The sequence below is a fragment of the Squalius cephalus genome, assembly GCF_949319135.1.
Source record: "Squalius cephalus genome assembly, chromosome: 11".
NCBI lineage: Eukaryota > Metazoa > Chordata > Actinopteri > Cypriniformes > Leuciscidae > Squalius > Squalius cephalus.
Genome location: NC_137132.1, coordinates 26,189,590 through 26,214,679, shown reverse-complemented (window position 1 = coordinate 26,214,679; position 25,090 = coordinate 26,189,590). Strand labels below are relative to the sequence as shown.

At 37.2% G+C, this 25,090-nt stretch overlaps 2 protein-coding genes and 2 long non-coding RNA genes across 8 annotated transcripts in view; 1 reads left to right on the top strand and 3 right to left on the bottom strand.

Moving 5' to 3' along the window:
• Positions 1 to 10,972, bottom strand: part of LOC307167355 (sialic acid-binding Ig-like lectin 14) — a 340,868-nt gene extending 329,896 nt beyond the window's left edge. The window contains exons 1-8 of one of the 5 annotated variants that reach the window (XM_079886390.1): positions 10,868 to 10,972; positions 10,178 to 10,232; positions 9,627 to 10,007; positions 9,136 to 9,432; positions 8,956 to 9,055; positions 8,227 to 8,265; positions 6,000 to 6,055; positions 3,110 to 5,809 (exon numbers count right to left, since the gene is read on the bottom strand). In XM_079886390.1, coding sequence (XP_079742516.1) covers positions 6,001 to 6,055; positions 8,227 to 8,265; positions 8,956 to 9,055; positions 9,136 to 9,432; positions 9,627 to 10,007; positions 10,178 to 10,217 — 912 coding nt within the window. In that variant the 5' untranslated portion in view covers positions 10,218 to 10,232; positions 10,868 to 10,972 and the 3' untranslated portion in view covers positions 3,110 to 5,809; position 6,000. Of the gene's footprint in view, positions 1 to 3,109; positions 5,810 to 5,999; positions 6,056 to 8,226; positions 8,365 to 8,955; positions 9,056 to 9,135; positions 9,433 to 9,626; positions 10,008 to 10,177; positions 10,233 to 10,867 lie in introns of those variants that run through there. The other 4 variants (XR_013822760.1, XM_079886392.1, XM_079886391.1 and 1 more) reach the window with 4 other exon arrangements.
• LOC307167340 (B-cell receptor CD22) overlaps positions 1 to 25,090 on the top strand; it is a 98,978-nt gene that overhangs the window by 29,262 nt on the left and 44,626 nt on the right. The window lies entirely within an intron of this gene.
• Positions 13,112 to 14,207, bottom strand: LOC307167790. The gene is made up of 3 exons (XR_013822874.1): positions 14,079 to 14,207; positions 13,513 to 13,587; positions 13,112 to 13,422 (listed from the first exon to the last, which is right to left on the bottom strand). It is a non-coding gene; the product is annotated as an uncharacterized lncRNA (long non-coding RNA).
• On the bottom strand, positions 19,896 to 21,214 carry LOC307167402. Its single transcript, XR_013822775.1, has 3 exons — positions 21,129 to 21,214; positions 20,082 to 20,201; positions 19,896 to 19,961 (listed from the first exon to the last, which is right to left on the bottom strand). It is a non-coding gene; the product is annotated as an uncharacterized lncRNA (long non-coding RNA).

The window sequence follows — 25,090 nt, the reverse complement described above, 5'->3', positions numbered from 1 at the left end:
TTTTTAAGTGGGATTTTTCCATACAATAAAAAAAAACATGAACAGTAAACATTTCCTTTGTAAATTCCTTTTCCTTTTATTTTAAATAAAAAAAAACTATAATTTATTAGTTTTTGATAAAACAAATACATATGAAATGCACAACAACACACCTAAAGTCGCTCACGCACATACAAGCAAACTCTACACATACGAGACGCGCGGAACTCTCCGCGCACATACTCATATGAGACGCGCGCGCACACACACTCATATGAGACGCGCGCGCACACACACAAACTCTCCACGCACATTATATGAAACGCGAGCGCACACACACACACACAAACTCGCGCACATACACATACTCAATGTGACCCAAGCACACATACACAAACTCTCCGCGCACACACTCATATGAGACGCGAGCACACACACACACAATACCATAAAGATGTGGAAAAGTCGATCAAAAGTATGGCTACATTTCTCCAGGCTTGATGCCAACAGCGCGCGATGCAGTATTTGCGGTAAAATAATTGCTGCAAAGACCGGTACCACGACAAATATGATGAAGCCCTTGACAGTGCACGGAGTAGGCTAAACATAAGAGCAGAAAGTGGCTCCGTCTTCGACTGGTAAATGAAGATATACCTTCCTTGTTGATCAGTCTGATAGTGTTTATATTGCAATAATGACCAACTGAATGTACACTGCTGTTCAAAAATTTGTTGGTTAGTCAGAATTTTTTTTTTTTTCAGTAAGGATGCATTAAAGTGATCAAAAGTGACCTTAAAACATGTCACATAATGTTACAAGATATTTCGTTTTTAAATAAATGCTGTTCTTTTGAAAATTTTATACATCAAAGAATCATGAAAAAAATTAAAGTTTCCAAAATATTAAGCAGCAAACTGTTTTCATATTTCTGAAGGGTCATGTGACACTGAAGTAATTATTTTGAAAATTCATCTTTGACATCACATGAATAAATTACATTTTGAAACGTATTCAAACAAGATTTTTAATTGTAATACTATTTCACAATATTACAAGTTGTACTGTATTTTTGATCAAACAAATTCAGCTTTGGTGAGCTCTTATATATATATATATATATATATATATATATATATATATATATAAATATTGTTCAAAATATTGTTGTTTATTTTATGTTTGAGCCTATGCTCTTGTTACTTAATTATGTTGTGGATCGTGTTAGGCAGCCTCATTTTATTGTCGCACTTGAAAAGTATCAGATTGATCCTCGTTTTTATTTATTTTATCTATTTCGGAGCCTATTCTCTTTAAAGTTGTGGATCGTTTGTAACTTCATTGCAATTTAATTCAATGTACTGTCGTTCTAATTTCCATAACCGTTGTGTTATGATGATGATGCTAGCTCCACGGTCATTTAATATTGCTGCAATGTTTCTTTTACGCGGCTGAAAATAACCGTGCTTTCTGTTACTGAGCCTGTGTCTGTCACTCGTCCTCTTAAAAGTGGAAGCTTGTGCGTAGCTTTGTTGCATTATATTGAAACTTTGTTGATGTTGTTATTGTCATGCGTGTTCTGGTTATTTGAGTATATGATTAAACATGAGTCTTTATATGGCGATAAAACAAACCTTTGTTGCGTTATTTTTTTGAAGTGGGGATTGGGGGTGCGCCAACCCGGTTGGGACATAGAAGGGGGTGCGCAGGAAAAAAAGTTTGGGAACCGCTGGGCTATGGTATTGTACATTATTATATCCACCCCCCACGCACGCACACACACACACACACAAACTAGGGTGACCAGATTTCTGGGAACTAAGACATAGAAAACATGCACATTGTAGCAGAATTTCCTTTGCTGTTTGTGATTAACCTGATGAACACTAAAAAATATATGTGTGAACTGATTATTTTGTTGAGTGTTTATTAAAACTATTAAACAATTGAGTCAGGCAAATAAGAAAAATTGGTAAGGTAGTCAGAGTTGTGTTAATAGATTAAGTGTTTTGTTTAAATTTCATATAAATAATATGAATTATTTATTAACAATTAACTAAGCCTATTTTTCCCAAAATGTCTCTGCACATCCCTGGCTAGCGATATAGCCTAACCGTTAAAGCAAGACGGCATTGTTAAGAAGAGGCAGTGCAACAATGTTTACAAATATACATTGTAACGCTGGCTGCACAGATAATGCAGACGCAGACCGCAATGATTGACTCAAAATCGATTGTGTCCCGGTCAAACCTGGACGTCTGGTCACCCTATTTTAAACACACAACATTCATTTCATAACTTATAATTCCCTTTATGTACATGACAATACACTTGAACTTGAACTTTACCGCCTGTTAGTGATATGCTATAGATGTTGCCATCGCAAGCCTGCAAAAAAAAAATAATAATAATAACAGTCAAAACATGCGAGAATACCTTTCTTTTTGAACGTATCCTCTGTCCGTAGCGGTCACGAAGAGCTGTCAATGCGCGTTTTTGAATTGTAGTGTTAATTTGTAAAGCCAGGAGCAGGAGTATTGATAGGGTGAATTGCCCTAATGTGGGACATTTTTTGCACTTCAGACTTCTGTGACATATTGCGATGTGTAAACAAAACATTAAATCTACACCCAATACCATTTAAAAAAACCCAGGATGTGTCCTAATCAAATCAAAAGAGAAAATTCAGATAACCCATTCATAAGAGAAATTATTATAGACATATTAGTGCTCTTATTGCAAGTCCTCTGAGAAAATCTGCAGCTTCCTAATGTGGGACAGTTGTGTCCCCAATGTGGGACACTGAAAAATCTATGATAAAAGACCAAAAATCACATTGTAGAATAGTAAAATCTTATTTTATTTTAGATTCACTGGAGTGTAGATTTAGGGTCATTCCATGCCCTGGCCAACAGTCTCAGCTGAGGGACCCCACCATCCTTAACAATCTGCTTATACTCCTCTATCGCTCCTCTCATCCTGTCCTGCCTCCACTGATTAAGTTTCTTTCTCTTATCCTTTCCCTGTTTCTGCCTCTCTTTCTGTGTCTAACAATCTGTCCCTTCTTTCTCACCTTTGCCATTGTGATCTGAAATACATTTCATTTAATTAATCAGATGCATAAAATAAAGTGGAATTGCTTTATTGGTTTTCTGCAGCATTTTTACATTCAGAGCTATTTTTCATTTAGTCAACTACCTACAGTACCTTTTACACACACGACACACACACACACACACACACACACACACACACACACACACGTATGTACGCATGTACACGCACACAAACACACAAAAAAAGAGCCTTCAAACCACCCTCCAAGAATAAAAAATTCACATGACTGTAAAAATCTGCATTAACAGTCTTGTAATATTGCATTACAAGACTAAAACCATGTAAATAGCCATGTTTGTCCAACAAACCATGCCCCACCACACATTTTTGACTCATTGAAGTACTGTCCCACATTAGGCTGATCAAGCTGTCCTGGATTTGGAAACCATACTTCCTAATGTGGGACACTAGGAAATTTGATAAAAATATAGTTTATACACACAAAGTTAGACTATTTTTTGATGGACAAACATTTCATAAGCATACTAGTCTAAAAAGTAGCAGGATTGCTTTGTTTAAAATGTATTTAACTCCTTAATATCAAATTTGTTAAAACTCTATGTCACTGGCCTTCGGATGGTCTTCACACAAGGTGCCTCCTGTTTGATGAGTGCTCCACCCTCAAATATGATTGGACATTTGATAGGTCATATGATTTTGATCACATGACACCACAGCTTTGTCTAACCCATAGTTTCACTGTCATTCATGTATTTAGGGGGGACCTACAAACACTAGACCTTAGGTATCCCACATTAGGCAGTGTCCCACATTAGGGCAATTCAGTTCTCCATTGCTGTTATGGTTGTCATGACGCGTTGCTAGGACAACGGCGGTAGCCCTACTCTGGCTCTACAGTCAGAGGAAAATCGAATTAGTAGAAAATTCTAATTAGTAAGTGTATTATTAGATTGGAAACAGATCTGTGTGCTTTTATCAGCAGGAAGCATCTTTAAACACAATGTACGTCCCCTCTCCAACCCAGTCAGATCAGACATACAGTTTAACCTCTCTTTATTTTTTCATAACAGAAAAAGAAAAAGAAAGCTAAAATATTAATACGGAGTAGTCCAGTATTTTGTAGAGGGGGGTGAAATTGTGAAAATGACCATTTTCACCTGAGATTTGGAGCCAAATTGAAGGGGGGTAGAAATGACTTTAGAAAGATTGAGCATTATTTTATTTTTACCGGGAGATTAGTAGTCTATTAGTAAAATCTGTTGACTTTAGCAATCTTTGTTGCATTATATGCCAATGGCGCCAGTTCAAAAATGTGAAAAGGCACTTCTTGTGTTTTTTTTCACCAAAGTCTGCATACCTGTTACTCAAGACGTATTAAATATATCTTAATGTAATAAAAAGAGCGGGCAAGGGAGGTGCAGTTGTGGTAGGCTATGGGGTAGACATCCATACATTGAAGAAGCCTTGCGACAACTACAGAACTGTGAGTATTACCAGCGCCTGCAATCCAACCCAATAGAAGGAATTAAAAATGAACTGACTGATATTTTATCACATGCTAAAGAAGAGGGATGGATTTCAAAAAATGAGTGCGAATTTCTATTTTGTAAAAATCCTAGGATCCCTACCTTTTATATGCTTCCGAAAATACATACAAATCTTGAAAGTCCACCAGGGAGACCTATAATTAGCCGAAATGAGTCTATTACAGAGCCAGCTTCTAAATTTGTTGACAGTTTTATTAAACCATTTGTTGGTAAACTTCCTTCATTTATTCAGGATACAACACATGTATTGAATACCATCAAAAAAATGAAAATCACTGAGTCATCTATATTGTCTACTATGGATGTAGAATCATTGTATACAAACATAGACCATAAAGATGGATTGGAAGCATTAGCATACTATCTTGATATGAGATCATCTACTGAAAGGACACCTACTTGTTTTATTGTACAATTAGCAGAATGGACACTGAATAACAACATCTTCTTGTTTCAAAATGAATTCTATAAACAAATTAAAGGTACAGCTATGGGTGCCTGCTTTGCCCCAAATTATGCAAATTTGTTTTTGGGACTCTGGGAAGAGAGATTTGTATTTTCCGATTTAAATTCATATTTGAAATATGTGGTGTGGTGGGGTAGATATATAGATGACATTATATTGATATGAAGAGGTTCAGAGGCAGATTTGTTAGCTTTTCATACATATCTAAACAATACCAATGTAAATTTGAAGTTGAGTCTAGATTTTTCATATACTCAGATTAGTTTTTTAGACATTAAAATTTTTAAAGGAAGTAATGAGGAGTTACATACTACCATCTTCAGGAAAGAAACTGACAGAAATACCATATTAAGAGCAGACAGTTTTCATCCTAAATGGATGACTGAAAATATTCCCTTTGGTCAGTTTCAGAGATTGAAAAGAATATGCGATAAGGAAGAAGATTTTAATATCAGGGCACAAGATATGACTCAACGATTTAAGGAATGAGGATATAAAAATAGAGTGATTAACAAAGCATACGATAAGGTAAGAAACATTAGTAGAGATGAGCTATTACAACAAAAATGTGAATCACAAGATTCAGATAATTCAGTTCAGTTATTTCGTGACACAATACAGTACAGTACAGAGGCAAACAGAATTAAGAAAATTATAAAAAGTAATTGGGAAGTAGTTATGAGTGATCCCTATCTAAGAGAAGTCATGCCTGGATCTCCTTCAATTAAGTTCCGGAAAGCACCTACAATTAAAGACAAATTGGTGAGAAGCCATCTTCCCTCTAAGAAATCAAATACCTGGCTAAGTTTAAGTGCAGGAAATTACAGGTGTGGCAACTGTAATCACTGTGATAATATGATTAAGACTAGCATGTTTAGAGATGTAACCTCTGGTTCTGATTTGAAAATTAGATCATTTATTAATTGTAATACCTCATTTGTGGTGTATAGGTTGGAGTGCCCATGTGGCTGCTTTTATATAGGGATGACTACAAGAAAATTAAAGATCAGATTATCAGAACATAAAAATGCTATTCGAGTCTGTAACCCTTTATGGCCCTACATTATAGAGATGCAAATCATGGTAGCCCAAGTACACTGAAGATAATCGGCATTGAACAAATCCCTAAGTCAAAAAGAGGAGGAGATAGGGTTACTAAGCTTTTACAGAGGGAGTATTTTTGGATCTATACACTGAAAGCAACAACATTTCCGGGCTTGAATGGAGAATTAGACTTAGTGCCATTTTTGTAAAATAATAATTTTTTTTTGGGGGGGGGGGGGGGGGGGGTTGCGCTGTGAGATTTATACATTGTATGATTTTTTTAATTTTGACCTATGTATTTTGATTTATAAAAAAGTTGTTATATTTACAATAGTGTTTTGTGAATTTTGACTTGCATACTTTATTGGTATTTATGATATTGTTTTTTTGTGTGTGTGGTGGGTTGCACTGTGTATTTTTATGATTTACACATTGTATGATTTTTGAATTTTGACTTATGTATTTTGATTGATCAAAAATAAGTTATATTATGGTTTCAATAGTGCTTTGTGCATTTTGACTTGTATACTTTTTTGGTATTTATGATATTGTTTTTTTTTTTTTTTTTTTTTTTTTTTTTTTTGTGTGTGTGGACAACGCTGTGCATTGTATGATTTATACATTGTTTGATTTTTGAATTTCGATTTATGTAATTTGATTTACAAAAAAGAAGTTATGCATACAATAGTGTTTTGTGCAATTTGACCTGCATACTTTATTGATATTTATGATATTGGTATAGGTTTAGTGTTTCTTTTTCGTTTTTTTTTTTTTCTTTCTTTCTTTCTTTTTCTCCTCTCTCTCTCTCTCTCTCTCTCTCTCTCTCTCTCTCTCTCTCTCTCTCTCTCTCTCTCTCTCTCTCTCTGTCTCTCTCCTCTATAGGTTGCTTTAGGTCAATTATCTCAATTATCTTAATTGTTTTTTTACACAGAGTGACCAGGTGATTGTAATTTGATTAATTAACTGCTGCTAAAAATGAATCTGATATGCTGTTTGTTACACACACCCTGACGAAGGCATGTTTGGCCGCAACGCGTAGGTGGATCTGTCACCAATTTTAATGTTTAAGACATCGATGAAATAAAGGCTTTTTAACTTTTTTCTACTTATTTCGAGTGCCTTGGAGTTTCTAAGCTCTTAGACTTTAAGTATCCCATGCAACCAAAGAGCACCGAGATTTTACACCCTGAAGCAGCACTTCTTTTGCATTCTTTGCTCTGATATCTTAATACCCTTTTAGATTTTGGTTCTTAAACGTTTCTTTTGGTATATTAATGCTTAATGCCCTATATGCTTAATTTCCAGAGATCTAGGGATTTCAATCTGGCTCCATGAGTAATTTGTTAAATTTCCAGGGGTCAAAAACCAAATATGGGTCACTTTGCATACAGCTGATAATTATTTCTTCTAAAGTGAAATGACTGAAAAGAACAAATAATGTTAAAACTAGAAATGTATCTTGTTTCCCTTTGTCGAACATTCCTGTCTGACTACCATATTGTTTTTCCTTTGACTTACTTGTCTGTAAGTCAAGAAGTATTAAAGATATCTTAATATTATTTAAGATACTGGCTATTAATAAACTTCTCTTTTGGTATTTTAATCTTAAAGGGCCTGTCTGGAGACCTGCAATGGCGAGTTGTACATGGCATCAAAGCTACAAACAGATTCAGAGCACATTTTGATCCACTAGTAGGGATGGGATGTCCTTTCTGTGAACAACAGGAGACAGTTTTTCATTTGTTTCTCAATTGTAATAGGTTGATGCCTCTTTTTGACCTTATTAGTGGGTGGTGCCAGAGGTTAGGTTTTTACATCTGAATTGTTTATTTATGGACCTAAATATATGAAGTAAGAGGGAGATTTATCATATACTCAATTTCATTTTCGGACAGGAAAAGTTAGCTGTTTGGCTGTCTCATAAAAGCAAATTAAGTTGTATGGGACGAACAGATGTGGTACTGATTTATGAGGGTTTGATGAAGTCTATATATATGCCACAAGTTTTTCAGCTTTTGAGAGTACACTACTATAGATAACTCAAAGTCCACAAACTTGTAAAATCAGACTGAGTCACTATTAATGTTCTGAGGTAAAATTGCTGTTAATACTCACCCATTGTCGTTTCTGGATTGGAGATCTGCAATGCGCTTCCTGGGAAAGATTTTAGTGATTTAAAACAAAATATTACTGAAAGATACCAGAATGTCTTAATGCAGTGTTTCTCAACTCTCCAATGTCTTCAGGACCCAACTACCAAATTAAAACACATGAGTCAAATCATCAGCATCTTAGCGTGTTAAACATCTAGGGAGACATCTAAATCAAATGCTCACAAATAAGTGCAGGGTTTTCAAAAAATAAGAAAAAGTCCTGCAACAATTTGTACATAAAAGTTTTTTTGTTTTTTTCTGGGTGCATAGATTCAGTTTACAAAACATGAAAAATCAAAATTAGTATTTTACTGAAGACTCACAGACAGTGACAACAGAATACTAAAAAGCACTAACAAAAAAGTGACTGTGTACAAAAAGCAAAGCAAAAAACAAAACTTTCAGTTCGTCTTTGAATATCTTCAGTGCTTATATCTTAAAAACATTAGACAACTGCTTATTTAGTCACTTATGAAGATCTTCAGTAAAATTCTACTTTTCAATGTATCTTGAACTTTGAATTTGTTTGATGTGCGGTTTCCTTTGTGTGTGTGTGTGTGTGTGTGTGTGTGTGTTAAAATAAACCAATTATACATAAAATTAAGTAATTTACACAAATATCAAATGTTTTTAGGAATGCATTTCTTATTATTAGTCAGTGATCTTATGCTTAAATCAGATCCAGACTCACTTGTATCTCTTGACAACGAAGAAACACAGTAATCCAACCAAAAGAGCAGCTCCAAGACCAGAGATGGTTGGTATGAGAATGTGGCTGAGAGTTGCTTGTTCTGGTAAAAAAAAACAAATCACTTAATTACTATAAATTATCACGTATAACAATATATACACAGTAGTCTTATTGTTATACCTTTCACAAAGATTTGGTGAGTGGCTTGCATTTCACCCTCCACACTCCCGTGGTACTTGACTGTGCATGCGACAGAGGAGTGATCATCCTCTTTTGCTGGGGTGAAGGTAAGGAGAGACTCTGCTTCCCAATTTCCATGACCAATGTCCTTGTAGATCATGATGGTTTTTCCAGTGTGGTTCCAGCTGAGAGTGGGCTGATAGGACGGACAGGTGTGACGGACGGAGCATCTGAAGGTTGCAGGTCGACCTTCTTCTACAGACGTCTCAGCCAGCAACTCTGGTTTTGATGCTTTCTCTGTACATATATTTTGAATGACAGAACACATATTTCCCATAGTAAAAACTAGCTTATTTACTAATTATTTTGTCACAAAAACATAATTTGGAATTTTTCCAAATTTTTCCACAAATTTTTTTTTTGTATGTTTTCTTGTTTTGTATCCTATAGGGGTTGTAAATTATAGGTTGACAGCTCAAAAGCACACTTACCAATTATTTTAATTGTCACACAGTTATTCACAAAGGAGTACTTGTCTATTTTAGACGTCTCTAATTCCACCCTGAAACAATACGGGCCGTTGTCATGGTTTTTGACATCATCAATCTCCAAGGAGCAGTTTAAATCACCCAGTGAACCAATCAGTCTTGTACGACCCTTGAAATTGTCTAGAACCCTTGTAGGATCATTGTTATAGATGTAATCCTCCCATTTGTCCTTCATGTGCCACATGCCTTTAATACGACTGGAGGGCTGTTCTTGAGCAGGGTATTTAAATGTACAGGGCAACACGACACAAGATGAGACCAGAGCATCCATTTTAGACTCTACCTCCACCTTCCAAACATCACCAAACACGACAGGACAAAGAACTGCAAAATAATAATGATAAAATAATTGAAAGATAATAAACTTAAAATATATATATATGAATTTACATTTAAAGAAGTTAACATATGAATACTAATCATTTTAAAGACGTAACCTCACAAAATGTAAAAATAATTAATTCATAATAATGTTTGGAAATTTAAAATCTAACCATGAAGCCAGCAGAGAAGAACTCCTGCCTGTACACCCATGCTGGACTGGACAAACTGAAGAGGGCAAAAAAAGTTATTTGCACATCTGCAATAGCCTAATCTTTCTCTAGGGCACTGTCTAGGCTTCAATACCTGAGAGTTCTCAGGAGATAAACATCGGAAACAAAAACTGTTAGGCCTAATTTATTGATCAAATTGTTGGAAGTGGAATCAGCAGAGCAGTGAGAAACACCGAAACGCGAACACATGATGCGATTAAGAAAGTTTTCACAAATCAGGCTCAATCTAAAGTTATTTTGATTCCTGACTAGCGGACCGACTTATCAAGCGTTTGCCTGATCAAAAATCTAGCAGGACAATATAACCAACTTTAGGCGTGCCACGGTGCCACAGCCATGTAGAGATGTATCTATGCTCTATGCTGTACCTACGCATTATAAAAGTTAATCGCTATGAAAAAAAAAAAAAAAAATTTCGGACAGAATCCTATATTCACAAACATGCGATATACACAACAGCGCACTGGGCATTTATAGCCACAGAATTTGTTAGTTAAAGGCCGTTACATGCTGTAGGCTGTGTGAGGCGCAAGTTCAAAAGTGAAACCACTCAGATATGTGAAAAAAAAAAACATAATTTAAGTGTAACCAAAAAAATAAAATAAAATAAAATAGAAATTCTGACATCACCTTTATTTCGTTCCAAGTCTGTTTTACCAAACCAAGTCGGTGTCCAAGTCATACGGGGCGTGGCGTGGGGAAAAACAATCCTTTCCTGCTGGAAAAACATTATGTAATAGCCTACGAATCACTTCTGCCGCTCGACAGAGCAAGATACATAGGCCTACTGAGTGTGTGTATCTTGTGTGAGCCGTATTGGGTCAGATTGTCCCTACAGTATCTGTGACTAATAAATCACCCATTCTTTCGATGATGATGACATTTGCTAAAAAGCTAATGTTATTATTTGCCATTGTCAGTAATTTGATGGCAATTTGAATGATATTGTGACTGATAGGCCTATGTCGACTCCAAATTTGCTTTGTAAAATGATATACTTTTATATAGTAATGATAAATGATCACGATAAATTGACGTACATTATCACTTTATACCCCTTTTTAATTTAATACACAATATTCATGTCACACCATATGACAATTTTAGCCACTAAGACAGTAAACTAGTGAATAAATGTAAATTTCAGGACAAAATCTACAAGACCACATATATTTGGAAATATAAGAGTTGGTAGAATATAACCCAATGAGTTCCATGGCTTAGCCTAGATTTTTTTTAAAAACTTTTTTTTAGCCAAATATGTCGACCACCCAAATACGGAAACAGGAACTAGGAATTCATCCGTGGATGGCTGTACGAACAACAAGAAAAACGAATAAATAAACATAATTTTGAATATGATATAATAATAAATATATAGGCCTACTTTCTGCCAAGATCTTGCAAAGCAACTATTGTAAGCAAGTAATACATGAAGGATGATAACATGAGTTTTATGGGTGTTGAGATACGAAAATTATCAGGATAATGTGATTTCAAATGTGTCCACACAGCTCATTGAATTAAGGTCAAAGGAGGTCAGGGAAATCAAAACTGAAACCAAAAGTAAAAAAAAAAAAAAAAATGTTTTTTTTCCCCCCCTTAAGAAAATCCAAAATAATAGTGCTGTTGTATTAAGCCCACTTTGAAAGTACAAAAACCCACATAAATCTATGTTTGTGTAAAATGGTATTTGGCAAAAGCGGAAAATGCATAATGCAAAAATTATTAATCATATTTTATAAGGGAATGTTTAGAAAAATACAGCTACACTGTAAAAATTAAAGGTGCCTGGAGGAACCTTTTGGGGTTCTTCACTTCGCCACACCGGCGGAACTGTCTGTAGATCCTCTAGGCACCCCTTTAAAAAGGGCCGGTTCTCTGAGGAACCACACAGGTTTCCTGAGGAACTCTTATATGAAGCACTGTGTGGAACCACTGTGGGTGCCTCCAGGAACCAAATTTCAAATTTCTATTATTATTTTTTTTTTGTATTAAATTAATTTCATGTTGTTACTACGGTTACCATAAACTTCTATTATAATAAACAAACTGAACCAAATACAAAATAAGAATTGTTTATTACATATTTTAGATCCATTTTAATACATACACTTCAATGCACTTGGGGAAAAAAACTAGTAATAGATTAATGAATACACACAAAAAAAATTGTATAATACATAAGTAACATGAATAATCAAATAGGCTACACAAGAAAAGACATCTCAACAAAATGCATAGAAAACACATGTTCCATGTAATAAATCAATGTAAAAAATTAAAATTGACTAATTAAAAATGTCCATCCTCACTTAATTTTAAAACGTGTTTCAGTTCGCTTAAGTCTGACGCTACTGTTACTGACGCCAAAAGCTCTCTCAGATGCCAAAAACAAACAACAGTGCTAATATGCACTCATTGTTCTGTAATATTCCTGAAAATTATGATCCTAACCTTTATCTCTATACCGAAATCTCTGATGGTTAGTTATTCAGCTATTTTGAATCATAAAATGTTGAAGTCTGGGATGCCGTGAGACTGGAGACTGTAATGTACACTATGGCTTTTGAAAAGCTTAAATGTGTGACTTGAATCAACAGTTCCCATAAATGGTTGTTGAGTATTCTCAATATCTAGAAACAAGATAAAGGAAGTAGAAGTAGAGGCTTCGACCCGGAAACAGTATTCCTTATGTCACAACAATCAGAAAACATTTTCCATTTGAACAGTATAAAGGTGCAGTAAAATGATCTGTTGTTCTGTGAATGTTCACTGGTGAATTTTCAACTGGTGAATTTTCAACTGTGAATGTTCAACTGGTGGTCATTTCAATAAGAATCCACACGATCAGCAATTTTGTGTGGAGGTTCATACATTACATTGCTACACTGCTGACAATGGTCAATGGACCTTTTTGCCTGTGTAATTTCACGAAATTCACAAATGTGACGCACCTTTACTCACTGCAACATAAAATGCAATCAATTATAAAATCTTCACAAGGGACATGTGAGGTACTTAACGAGTTAGAAAAGTGAAAAGGTGCATCAGCTTCATTTTCTGTTTGTTTTTCCTCTTTTCTGGTGGATAGTCGGTCCAGGCACTTCAATGATTTTCAGGTTTACAGGAGGATTTTTATTCTTGTTCAAACTTCAAACTTGTATTTCAGTTTACCGAGATCCCTGCAAAATACAAAATTTACTGTTAGTAATGTTATTAAAGTGATAGTTGTGAAATTTAAATAATTTCCTCAGCCTTGTGACGTTCCAAACCTGTTTGACTTTCTGTCTGTGGAACCCAAAAGCAGATCTCAGGCATAATGCAACCCCTGTCACCGTTCGCTTTCACTGCATGAAACACAAGCAGAAAAAAAATTGTGTAAATCATTCATTAAACCATTCTTATGTATACTTGTCTAGTTCAATTCAATGCAAAAATTTATGTAAAAATGGTTAAGCTCCAAAAATATCCCAGAAAAGATCCTAAAAATAATAAATGAATTCACAACTCATGTGTTATGGTTTGTGTTGTAAGTCTTATGAAGCCATTTAATAGCTTTTTCCTTTTTTTGTCTAAAAAAAGACCAAACTTGAACTTATAATTCAGGGTTCAAATGTCTTATATTCAAATGCATATGATTAAGGTATAGCCTATAAAAAATGCATAGCATTATTGGCTCCAAACCTGTGGTATTACATGAATGTAACATGAATGAGATTTGAGAGCATGAGGGAAGAAGATTTTCAGAGAATAACTGATTAAAAAACAAGTAGCAAACAATACAATTGCACACAGAGTTCATAGTAATAAAGTACTTGCATGTGGTGCAGGTACTTACTGTAATTCAATGTTGCCACTGAAACATTGTACTGGTTGTTCTGCGGAAACAAAATAACAAAGCTGATTATTCACAACATAATATTTATTGACCACTAAATGGATTCAAAATGGTATTTGAGAGAATGAGGGCACCTGTAGTAACGTTAAGTAAAGTTAGGCTAAACAAAAACAGACCAAACTATATTAACCTGCTTTTGTTATTCATAACAAACGCCAATGACGAAATAAATTAGTTAGGCTATATCAGCAATTTGAAGACACAGTTGTACAGAATATGTTGAATTGAATGACTAACTTTAAATCAATCTAAGACAACGAGTCAATAATTTCCATTTGTTCATTAGATCAACGTAGTTAGCATCGCGGCTAAAACCTTCATACCAGATACTGTACAATAAACGAGTGGTAAACACTGTAAAAAAAGTAGTAATGTATAATAAATTTAGTTTAAATATATATGTGTGTTTGAATATATAGTGAGTATTAATATTTCTTTGGCGAGTTTACAAACCTTGTAAGGGAGAGCCGAACAAACGGCGGAAGCTTTGATGAGGAGAGCCGTTACTTTCAAACCCGATGACGCCGATCAGCTGAGCTTTGTTGCGCGCGAGCATCACTGAAGCGACGACAGCAGAGGAATAGCAGCAGTTTCGTGACTGAATAAACTCTTTATCCTCCTGGTTCTTCTTCTTCAAATAATAATTTATGAAGAAGTAAAAAATATTATTTTATTACTATTATTTATTCAATAATAATTAGTTAATTTTTATCATTAATATTATGATTTTTTAGTGTTGTTGTTTAAGGTTTAAATTAATCAATAACATAGGCCTATACTAAATAAATGTAAGCTACCCAGGTGAAAAAGACGTAGCTACAGTAGGCTACTGTTAAATGTATTAAAATGCATTAAAGTAGGTTATATTTGTATTGAAGGCCTACTAAAAACACACTCAAGTACATTTTTAATAGTAGCCTACGTATTTTTCACCTGGGTATGTATACTGAATCAAACTTAAGTAATAATAGGATAATAATAATATCATTCTGGCCTCACTGAACCATTGGGTTCCTCCAGATGCTGGCTTTAACATAAGAGATCCTCCAGGAACCACTTAAATGTTAAAAGATCTTCCAATAACCCTTTTATCACATTTAAGTTCCTCTATTTCCCCCCAAAGCACTTCGAGGTCTCATAGTAATGAAAAGGTGACTCCAGAACCTCTGAACTAAATACAACGTGCTTAAAGGATCCCATAAGTTCCAGCAAGAACCTCAAATATTGTCAATGCTCCTCCAGTAACCCTACTATAGGAGAAAGAGCTTTGAGGCACTTAAATTACATTTTTAAGTTCCTTGAGTATCCGACAGGATATTTGAGGCTCCTTTAGTTTTTGAATGTTTGTTTTTGTTATGCATATTTTGTGTGGCTCATTAAAGTGAAACTTTACTTAAGTGAAAGTGAAAGTGAAAACTGTTATGTCAGCATCAATATGCTATAATATCATATATTATTCTGTTGTGTTTCAGAAAATACACGAGGGAAACCGGAGACATGACTGCATTGTTTTGACTGTTCTCTGCTGGCAGTGGTTCTGTGTTTTTTGTAATTTCTGGATGACAGTCTAACATTTGATCTGCATGTCTTTTCCAGCTTTGTGAACTGTCCACCTGAACCGTGTACGACACTGGTCCTGACTGAGAAGAAACAGTACCGGTTTTCCACTTCTCCTCTCCCCGTCGATAATCTCTGACCAGCACCGAATCACCCACATTGAAGTCTCTGTGTTTTGCATGGAGGGCACGGTGAGAACATTGAACTTTTTGTGCCTGCTCCACAGTCAGTTTCACACTTGGTTTCAGTGGCGGTTCTAGGATTTTTCTGTAACAGGGGCCATTAAGGGGCCACATGTTACATTCAGGGGCCAAGTACAGGGTACATTCAAGCACACAAAATAATTTATTCAGTACGGTGCAAATACATTTCGGCAGTCATTCCTTTTTCAACCACTCTAATAAAAAATTATGAGCCAGTAAAGTTCTTAATGATTTTTTTCATTTATTTATACTGTGCAAAAAGGACACAATGCATAAATCACACACACACACACACACACACACACACACACACACACACACACACACACACACACACACACACACACACTAAAACGGTCTCATACAGTACACTCTAATAAGGTAAAGTGCAGCAGAGCACAGCATATTCAGAACAAACAAAGAGGTATTTTAACATGTACTGTACGTATGTGACCATAACACTGTTTCCAAATACAATACAATTTACAGTGTGGATATATTTACCTAAACATTTGTTTCTTATTTCTCATCTTTTTCACATATTGTCAGAAAAACAAATTGCAATTTAAGCCCTTTTTTGATGAGATAAACCATTTTGAACATGCAAAGCAGCATTAACATACTGTAGGAGCAACAACTTGCACCTCCCAGCTTAAACATCTCTCTCTCTCTTTATCTTTCTCTCACTCAATTTCTTTCACTTGCTCATTCACACATACACACACTCATACACACATACACCTCAAAAAAGAAGAATTCTCCAATTGCTATGCTTGGAGCTGAAACGCCTGACAAATTCATCCAAATCTAATAACCTGGCCCGTCGGGATTCAACGCTTAGGACACCCAAGTGACTCAAACGGGCATCACCCATGGTTGTCTTCAAGTGGTTTTTAATAAGTGCTAGAGCTGAAAAGCTTCTCTCACACGAAGCACTGCTTACCGCTATTACTACAGCAATCTTGCAAAGCCTGAAAAGCTCATGGAACACCTCTTTGAAAGGCTCCAGAAAAGCAACAAACTCAAGGAGTGTGGTCAATCTCTGCATTCCACTTTTCTCTTTCCTATCCAGCACTCTCTTGATCTGAAACAGCTCATTTGACAAGTCCTCAACATTTGAGTCAAAAATCTTTGCAAAGGAAAAAAGAGCCTCTTCCTGTAAAAAGTTAACACTTTGTGGGTAAAGTGCTTGAATTCCCTTCATAATTTTGCAGTTGGGTTTAGAGAACCGCCTTTGCAACTCACCAGCCATTGAATCAAGCACCGGGTAGTTCACGTCTCTTAAAGCTTTCCCCATCATCTTTATTGACTCTACGCTCACCAGATGGTGCAGTTATTATGTAATCACACAATGGTGTGTTCATCTTTGGCTGCCTCTTCTCAGTCTTTTCCAAGCTGAGGTCACATTTTACAGCCATTTCCTCAACCTCTTTCCACAGAGCCTCAAAATAGGCCTCACTCCTGTATTGCTCTAATGTGTCCAGCAATGATTCTACAAGAGTGACTGCTGCAGCTAAATCTAGTGAGGGGGACTGTAACATGTCCAACAAAAATTTGGACTGTCCCAGGACTTTGTTGAATGTCACTAGAACACCAATGAAACTAACATCAAGTTGAGCTAATAAACCACGAGCATCTGTTGCCCGATCACCGTCCTTTTCCTGCCCAATTTGCTGAAGAACACGGTACACTGCTGGAAGTCTATCAAGCATATTGTGACAGGCTGAAAATCTGCAAGCCCACCTGGTGTCACTTAATGAAGGCATTTCACGGGGCTGACCACCATACATCTCTTTCTGTATTGCCATTTTGTGTGCACGTAAGATCCTGATAGGAAATTATGTACAGGTGCTGGTCATAAAATTAGAATATCATCAAAAAGTTGATTTATTTCAAGAATTCAACTTAACAGGTGAAACTAATATATTACATAGACGCATTACATGCAAAGTGAGATATTTCAAGCCTTTATTTGTTATAATTTTGATGATTATGGTTTACAGCTTATGAAACCCACGGAATCAAAATCCCAGAAAATTAGAATATTACATGAAATCACACAGTAATTACACAGTGATACCATGGTCATTGAACCAGGTTTAGGTTCTTTTGGCAGTGTGGGCAGGTGCAAATCCTGCTGGAAAATGAAGGAAGCATGAAGTGCTCTGAAAATGTCCTGGTAGATGGCTGCGTTGACTCTGGATTTAATAAAGCACAGTGGACCAAAGTCCTCTTTTCTGATGAGAGCAAATTTTGCATCTCATTTGGAAACCAAGGTCCCAGAGTCTGGAGGAAGAATGGAGAGGCACACAAAGTCCAGTGTGAAGTTTCCACAGTCTGTGTTGGTTTGGGGAGCCATGTCATCGGCTGGTGTTGGTCCACTGTGCTGTCCACTCAACGCAGCCGTCTACCAGGACATTTCCAGAGCACTTCATGCTTCCTTCAGCAGACAAGCTTTATGGAGATGCTGACTTCATTTTCCAGCAGGATTTGCACCTGCCCACACTGCCAAAAGAACCAAAACCTGGTTCAATGACCATGGTATCACTGTGTAATTACATGTGATTTCATGTAATACTCAAATTTTCTGGGATTTTGATTTCGTAGGTTTCATAAGCTGTAAGCCATAATCATCAAAATTATAACAAATAAAGGCTTGAAATATCTCACTTTACATGTAATGAGTCTATATAATATATTAGTTTCACCTGTTAAGTTGAATTCTTGAAATAAATCAACTTTTTGATGATATTCTAATTTTATGACCAGCACCTGTAATTTCTGCATGAGTGAAAAAAAAGCAACCTGCCTCAGTCACCGATTTAACACTATCCACAATCACAAGATTTAAGCAGTGAGCCTTACAATGCACATAAAAGGCATATTTTGCTACCTCCTGAATTCTTGTGCAAACGCCAGAGTGCTTGCCACTCATGATGGCAGCTCCATCGTAGCCCTGTCCAATGAGGTTGCTACGATACTGCAGCCCATGTTTTTCCAAGCATTTTATAATCAGTCTACTTAGACCTGCTGCATCAAGCTGATCGGCATTCACAAAGTCAAGAAAGCTCTCATTGATGGTACCATTATAATAATACCTCACAACAAAAGACATCTGCTGTTTCTTTTGCAGGTCTTTTGTTTCGTCTGCGATTATGCTGAAGACCTCGCTTTGTTTAACTTCCTTGATTATGTCAAGCTGAACCATCTCTGCAAGCGTTTCTAAAATTTCATTTTGAATGTTCTTACTGGTGTATTTTGCATTCCCATGTGCATTCATGCGTTTCTCAATTAATGAATTGTGCTGTGCAATTGCATCCAAGATGGCTAAGAAATCGCCGGGGTTATCCGAGCCTTCAGATTCCCTGTGTCCACGCTGAGAAATGTTTTGAACAGCTGTTAAGAGCAGCAGCTGAGCAATGTTTTTGATATATATCTGGTTCTCTCTAACTCTTTTTTCCCTTTCTTTGTTTATTGATTCGATCATGGAGGTTTTTTTTTTTTCAATGACTAATTTGTGCTGTGTCCAAGCAAACACAGCACTTCTGTGATGTTCTGATTTGCAATGATCTCTAAAGCCACCATTTCTGCACAGTGCTTTTTTCCAATTAGAGAACCCTGATTCTGACCTGAATATAGACATTGGGGCATTTGGGAGCGAAAAGTGGCGACAAGGGTAGCAAAAAACAGAGTCTCTAGAGACAGAATACTCCAGCCACGTAAAGTCTTTGTACCAGGTCTCAATGAATGCTCTCTTCCTGTTCCCGTGCTGTGTCTTGGGGAAGACCTTGAGGACAGGTTGCACTGGACCATCTGCTCTGGACTGGGAAAGGAGAGAAGCAAAAATATATATATATTTTTTATAACTTCTTTCTGAATTCCACCTTTTAAGTTTCATAATCATGTCGTTGCTTATAAACAGTAAATTATTGTTAATCAATGCATAGTTTGTTAAATGTCCATTGAGAACTTCAACAAGATGAAAATATAGGCATACCATCAGGTCCAGGTGGAGCAGCACAACTTCTCTGCACCGAGCCCTCTGCTAGGCACCGGGAAATGTCTACAAGAAGCAAATGAAAAACAATTAAACATAACCACAGAGTCAGTACCACATACATTGCCTGTAATGTTTCTCTCATCTTATTTAAAATATGCACACAGTAAGAAGATAGTAGCTTACCGTTGGAAGCAGCACTATCTGGGGACTCTGGTCTGGGTGGTTCTGGAGATTGTGGGTTGAAGTCATCAGGTTCGCTCTCATTCTGGCTGAAATCATCTGAGCCTGTGCCTTCACATAGAGCTAAAACAGAAATATGTGTCACAAGAATAATACATGCTTCTATTCAACGTGCCATCTGACAACTATAAATTTAGTTCTGTTTAAGAAATAAAATAATAAAATGCAATCCATACAACATTAATCATGTTAACCTAGAAAGGGTAACAATGACAGCTAAAGTTGACCTGTATACGTTACTTGACATCAGCCAGACATCAGCGAGGCATGCATTTTCTGAAAATTAGGTTAATATGAGCAGTTATTGCTAACTTTTCTGGTACTAGCTGCTAGCAGAAACATCCATTTTGCCGTCATTATTTTCAGACCCTCAGCAAGCAGTAGATTTCTCCTCATTGCAATTTCAATGAATACCATTTAATACATTGCATTGTGTGCCTATCATCTGGCTTTGCCTACATCATGTTTTCTCTGACCTGGTGAAGAGGGGTTTGGGCTACCCTGGTCCTCAGCCTGCGGTTGTCGACCGTCCTCTGCTGCCTGCTGGTTGATTCTGTCCTCTGACCTCTCTTTGCTTAAACCCTCACTTTCAGTGGTATCATCGGTAAATTTTGTAAAAAACCTCTGAATGGCTCCCTGTGTCTGTCCCTTTTTTTTCATGCTCACTATATCTGCCAAACACGATAGTTAACATTATCACAAAGGTCTAATTACATACAAGGCGGTTAGTGCATGCAAAAACTCTAAAGCTAGCGCGGCGCGCCACAGACGTTTGATAAAGTTAACTATAGAGTCTTTGCTAGCGCTATCTTAGCAAAAACATGTTAACATTGCTAACAAGTTTAGTGGCTTACAAGTTTATTGGTTTACTTCGACAGTGCTTCCAGTGCGCCTTCCACAATTTAGTTAACAAACCTAAAATAAGTGAGAGCAGCAGCTAATTATCCTTTCATATTTTAATGACAACCAGCACGAGGATTTGTGACTCACCAAGAATTGTCTTCAAGTTGGATAGATGGATTCTTTCTCCCGCCTACTGGCATAACGTCAGAGAATGTTCTGGTATCGCTCAAGCCAAAGCCATTCACAGTCCAAGTTTCAAGCAAAGATAATATAAAGCCAAGACCTCTGCTTCTTCTCCCAAGTTGCATCGACACATTACTGCCGCCAATTGTTTGGGGGTGGAATTGCATCTGTGATCGTTGTGAAAAATTCTCCAGTTGCTCTTCTCGTCGACGATTGATGGAATGGGAGCCAATCAGGGGCCAATCAGATTTCAGCAGGGGCCAGGGCCCCTGTGGCCCCGCCTCTAGAACCGCCCCTGGTTTCAGTAGATCCAGCCGTGTCCTCAATCTGCGATGCAAGTATAACATATCAGGTGTTTCTTTTGTTGTGCTATGTGGTGTATTCCTGTACTGTAACAAGAAAGAGTCTAATCTTTGCTGTAATGGTACTGGTTCTTTGGATGCTTTCAGTGAATGTTTAAAAGTCTGAATGAAACGCTCAGCCAGCCCGTTGGTGGCTGGGTGAAATGGTGCAGAATGCACATGTTTAACACCATTTGTTTTCAGAAAACATCCAAACTCCTCTGAAGTAAATTGTGGGCCATTGTCACTAACTAAGGTTTCAGGTATCCCATAACGACAGAATAGACCGCGCAGAACTTGAATTGTCTTGGAGGAAGTTGTCGAATCCATCACATGAACCTCTGGCCATTTTGAGTGTGCGTCCACAACTACCAGAAACATTCGCCCTTCAAATGGGCCAGCAAAATCGATGTGAATTCGCCGCCAAGAAGCTTCTGGCCATGCCCAGGGATGTAGAGGTGAGAGACATGGAGATTTCTGATTTTGTTGACAGGACATGCAAGTCTTTGATTTTTATTCAATTTGCGAGTCAATATTTGGCCACCAGATGTAGCTACGAGCTAGAGCCTTCATTTTTACTACACCTGGGTGTCCTGTGTGTAAATCCTCGAAAACTCATTGTCTCAGATTCGATGGAATGATAACTCGCTGTCCCCACATCAGACAGTCCTGCATCAGTGAGAGTTCCTCCTTCCTTGTGAGGTATGGTTTTAGTACATTTTCTGAGTCTTTGGTAGATGGAAATGATCCAGTGGATACCATCTCCTTCACACGACAGAGGATTGGATCTGCTCTGGTTCCTTTACTGATGTCGCTGCTACACACTGGAAGTGCATCCATTTTTTTTTATGAGGTAAGCGTCCACTGCATCTTTCCTGTCTCTGTGCTGTAAGGGCAGTGTCAATCACGATAACGCATCAGCATTCCCATGGTCAGTAGCACTTCTATATTGAATTGTGTAGTTATGTGCAGCTAGCAGAAGAGCCCACCTCTGAAGTCTTGCAGCAGCCATGGATGGAGTTGCTTTGTTAGGATGGAGTATGGTGGTAAGTGGACGATGGTCTGTTAATAATGTGAAGTGGCATCCATATAGATAAGTATGAAACTTTCTTACCCCAAAGATGATTCCTAGCGCTTCACGTTCCAGTTGCGCATAGTTTTGCTCAGGTTTACTCAGAATTCGGGACGCAAAGGCTATGGGTCTTTCCTGCCCATCCGGCATCATGTGTGACAGTACAGCTCCCAGCCCATATGGTGAAGCATCACAGGCCAAGCGAACTGGAAGTCTTGGATTATAATGTGTGAGTACACTGGGTGTTAACAGCTGCGTTTTAGCATCTTGAAACGCTTTCTCACACTCTGACGACCACTTCCATTTTACCTCCTTATTGTGTAGCATTGCATTCAGGGGGTGAAGAACTGTGGCCATATTTGGCACAAATCTTGCATAATAATTAACCAGTCCCAAAAAAGATCGGAGTTGGTTAACATTATCAGGAGCTGGTGCTTCGGCGATGGCACGCAGTTTGTCTGGGGACTTGTGAAGCCCTGATGCATCGATCACATGTCCCAAATACTCCAATGAAGTTTTGAAAAACTCACTCTTCTCTCTTTTCACATGAAGTCCGCATTTCTCCAGCCGACTCAACACAGCCTCCAAGTTAGCTAAATGATGAGCATTATCTTTTCCTGTGACCAGAATATCATCCAAAAAACAATGTACACACGGTAGCCCTTGTAACACTTGTTCCATGACTCGTTGAAATATTGATGGAGCTGAAGTGATGCCAAAGGGTAATCTGTTGTATACAAACATCCCCTTGTGGGTCGTGATGGTAAGATATTTACGTGAATCTTCATGCACAGGAATCTGCAGGTAGGCATGTGAAAGGTCTAGTTTGCTAAATCTTTGTCCCCCCAGCCAGTGAAGCAAACAAATCTTCAATTCGGGGTAATGGATAATGTTCTGCACACAGAGCTGGATTCAATGTTATTTTGAAATCACCACAGATCCTAACATTGCCACTTTTTTTTATTACAGGTACAATCGGGGTTGCCCATTCACTGAATCGCACAGGTGAAATGATTCCTTGCTTCAGTAAGCGATCAATTTCTTCTTCCACCTTGGGTCTGATGGCATACGGTACCACTCGAGCTAGGAAAAATTGTGGTTGGGTTTCCGGTTTCAGACTTAAGGTAGCTGTATATTCATTGAATGTCCCTAGATCTTCTCTGAATACTTTGGCATACCTTTTTAGAAGACTGTCAAATGTCCCTTCATTAACTTGATGCACTGCTCTTACAGTTTTGATCTCACGCCAATCTAGACGAATTCTGCGAAGCCATTCTCGTCCCAACAGAGGAGCTGCGTTTCCTGTAACAACATACAAAGGTAAGCTTACGCTTTGTCTGTTTAGCTTGACATGCACTTTGATGACGCCTTCTGGTGGGATGACTTCACCCACTCTTAACCCGAATTAGTTGACTTTACTCGCAAATCGCGTGGAAACCCGTTGCCTTATACCACTTTAGTTTTTACACAAGCAGAAACTAAACATGTTGAGTTGTATTAACATGGAACCCTAACATTTTACACAAGCTGAAACTAAACATTTTGAGTTCGTTGTATTAACATATAACCCTAACCTTTTACACAAGCTGAAACTAAACATGTTATGTTGTATTTACATGGTTTAGGATAATACTGTAGGTTTACTATTGGGTCCCCAGCATGCATTGCAAGTGTCACCATTGTTGAGATTCATATACAATTCTGTTGGATTTCCTGCTGTAAATCACAGGAAAAGTCAAGTGCTACTGACTTTAGTGACTTATAATCTCTATTGATAACAACATCAAGAGGCAGTTATAGTCAATTGATCACTTTACTCTTGGCTTTTTGCTATAACTAATGTGCCTCTTTTAAACTCACAGTTAAAGCAGCCAGAGAAAATATAATGTTTAAATATCAAAGGCAAGAGCCCAACTAAAGCCAACACCTTTCACCGGTGACTACAAGTGAAACAATAAATAATCAACATCTAAACCTCTGTTGATTCTCAACAAGATCTTTTGTAGACATCTGACAGAAATAAAGTCAGTCTGTTTAGTAATAAGTTAAGCTGGTAATGTTCGACTCTTCGGTTCAAACTTTAAATGGTGCACTCTGCGCACTGTCACCTGTTTAAATAGGCCACGCCCCTCCCTTACAGAAGCTTAACATAGCGAGTTATCTGAGCTTAACATGATTAGTGCAATGAATCTTTCAGCTAAATAGTACAAACAACTAATGTTGTTTAGTAATGATAGCAGGTTTTTACTAAACATAAAAGAATAAGTAATGATTACTCGTAAGTTTAATTAGAAACAAAATCTGGGTTTACAGTGCCTGTATACGTCTTGAGAACAACGTTCGTCTGGCGTAATCGAACATGGCTCAGTTTATCTCTGTACAGTTCCCTTGAGATAATAGAGACTGCCGCCCCAGTATCCACTTCCATCTCAATTGGCAATCCCTCAATTTTTGGTTGTACTTTTATTACAGAAGACACTAAATCAGTTTCGCTTTTCATTTTGTTCACCTGT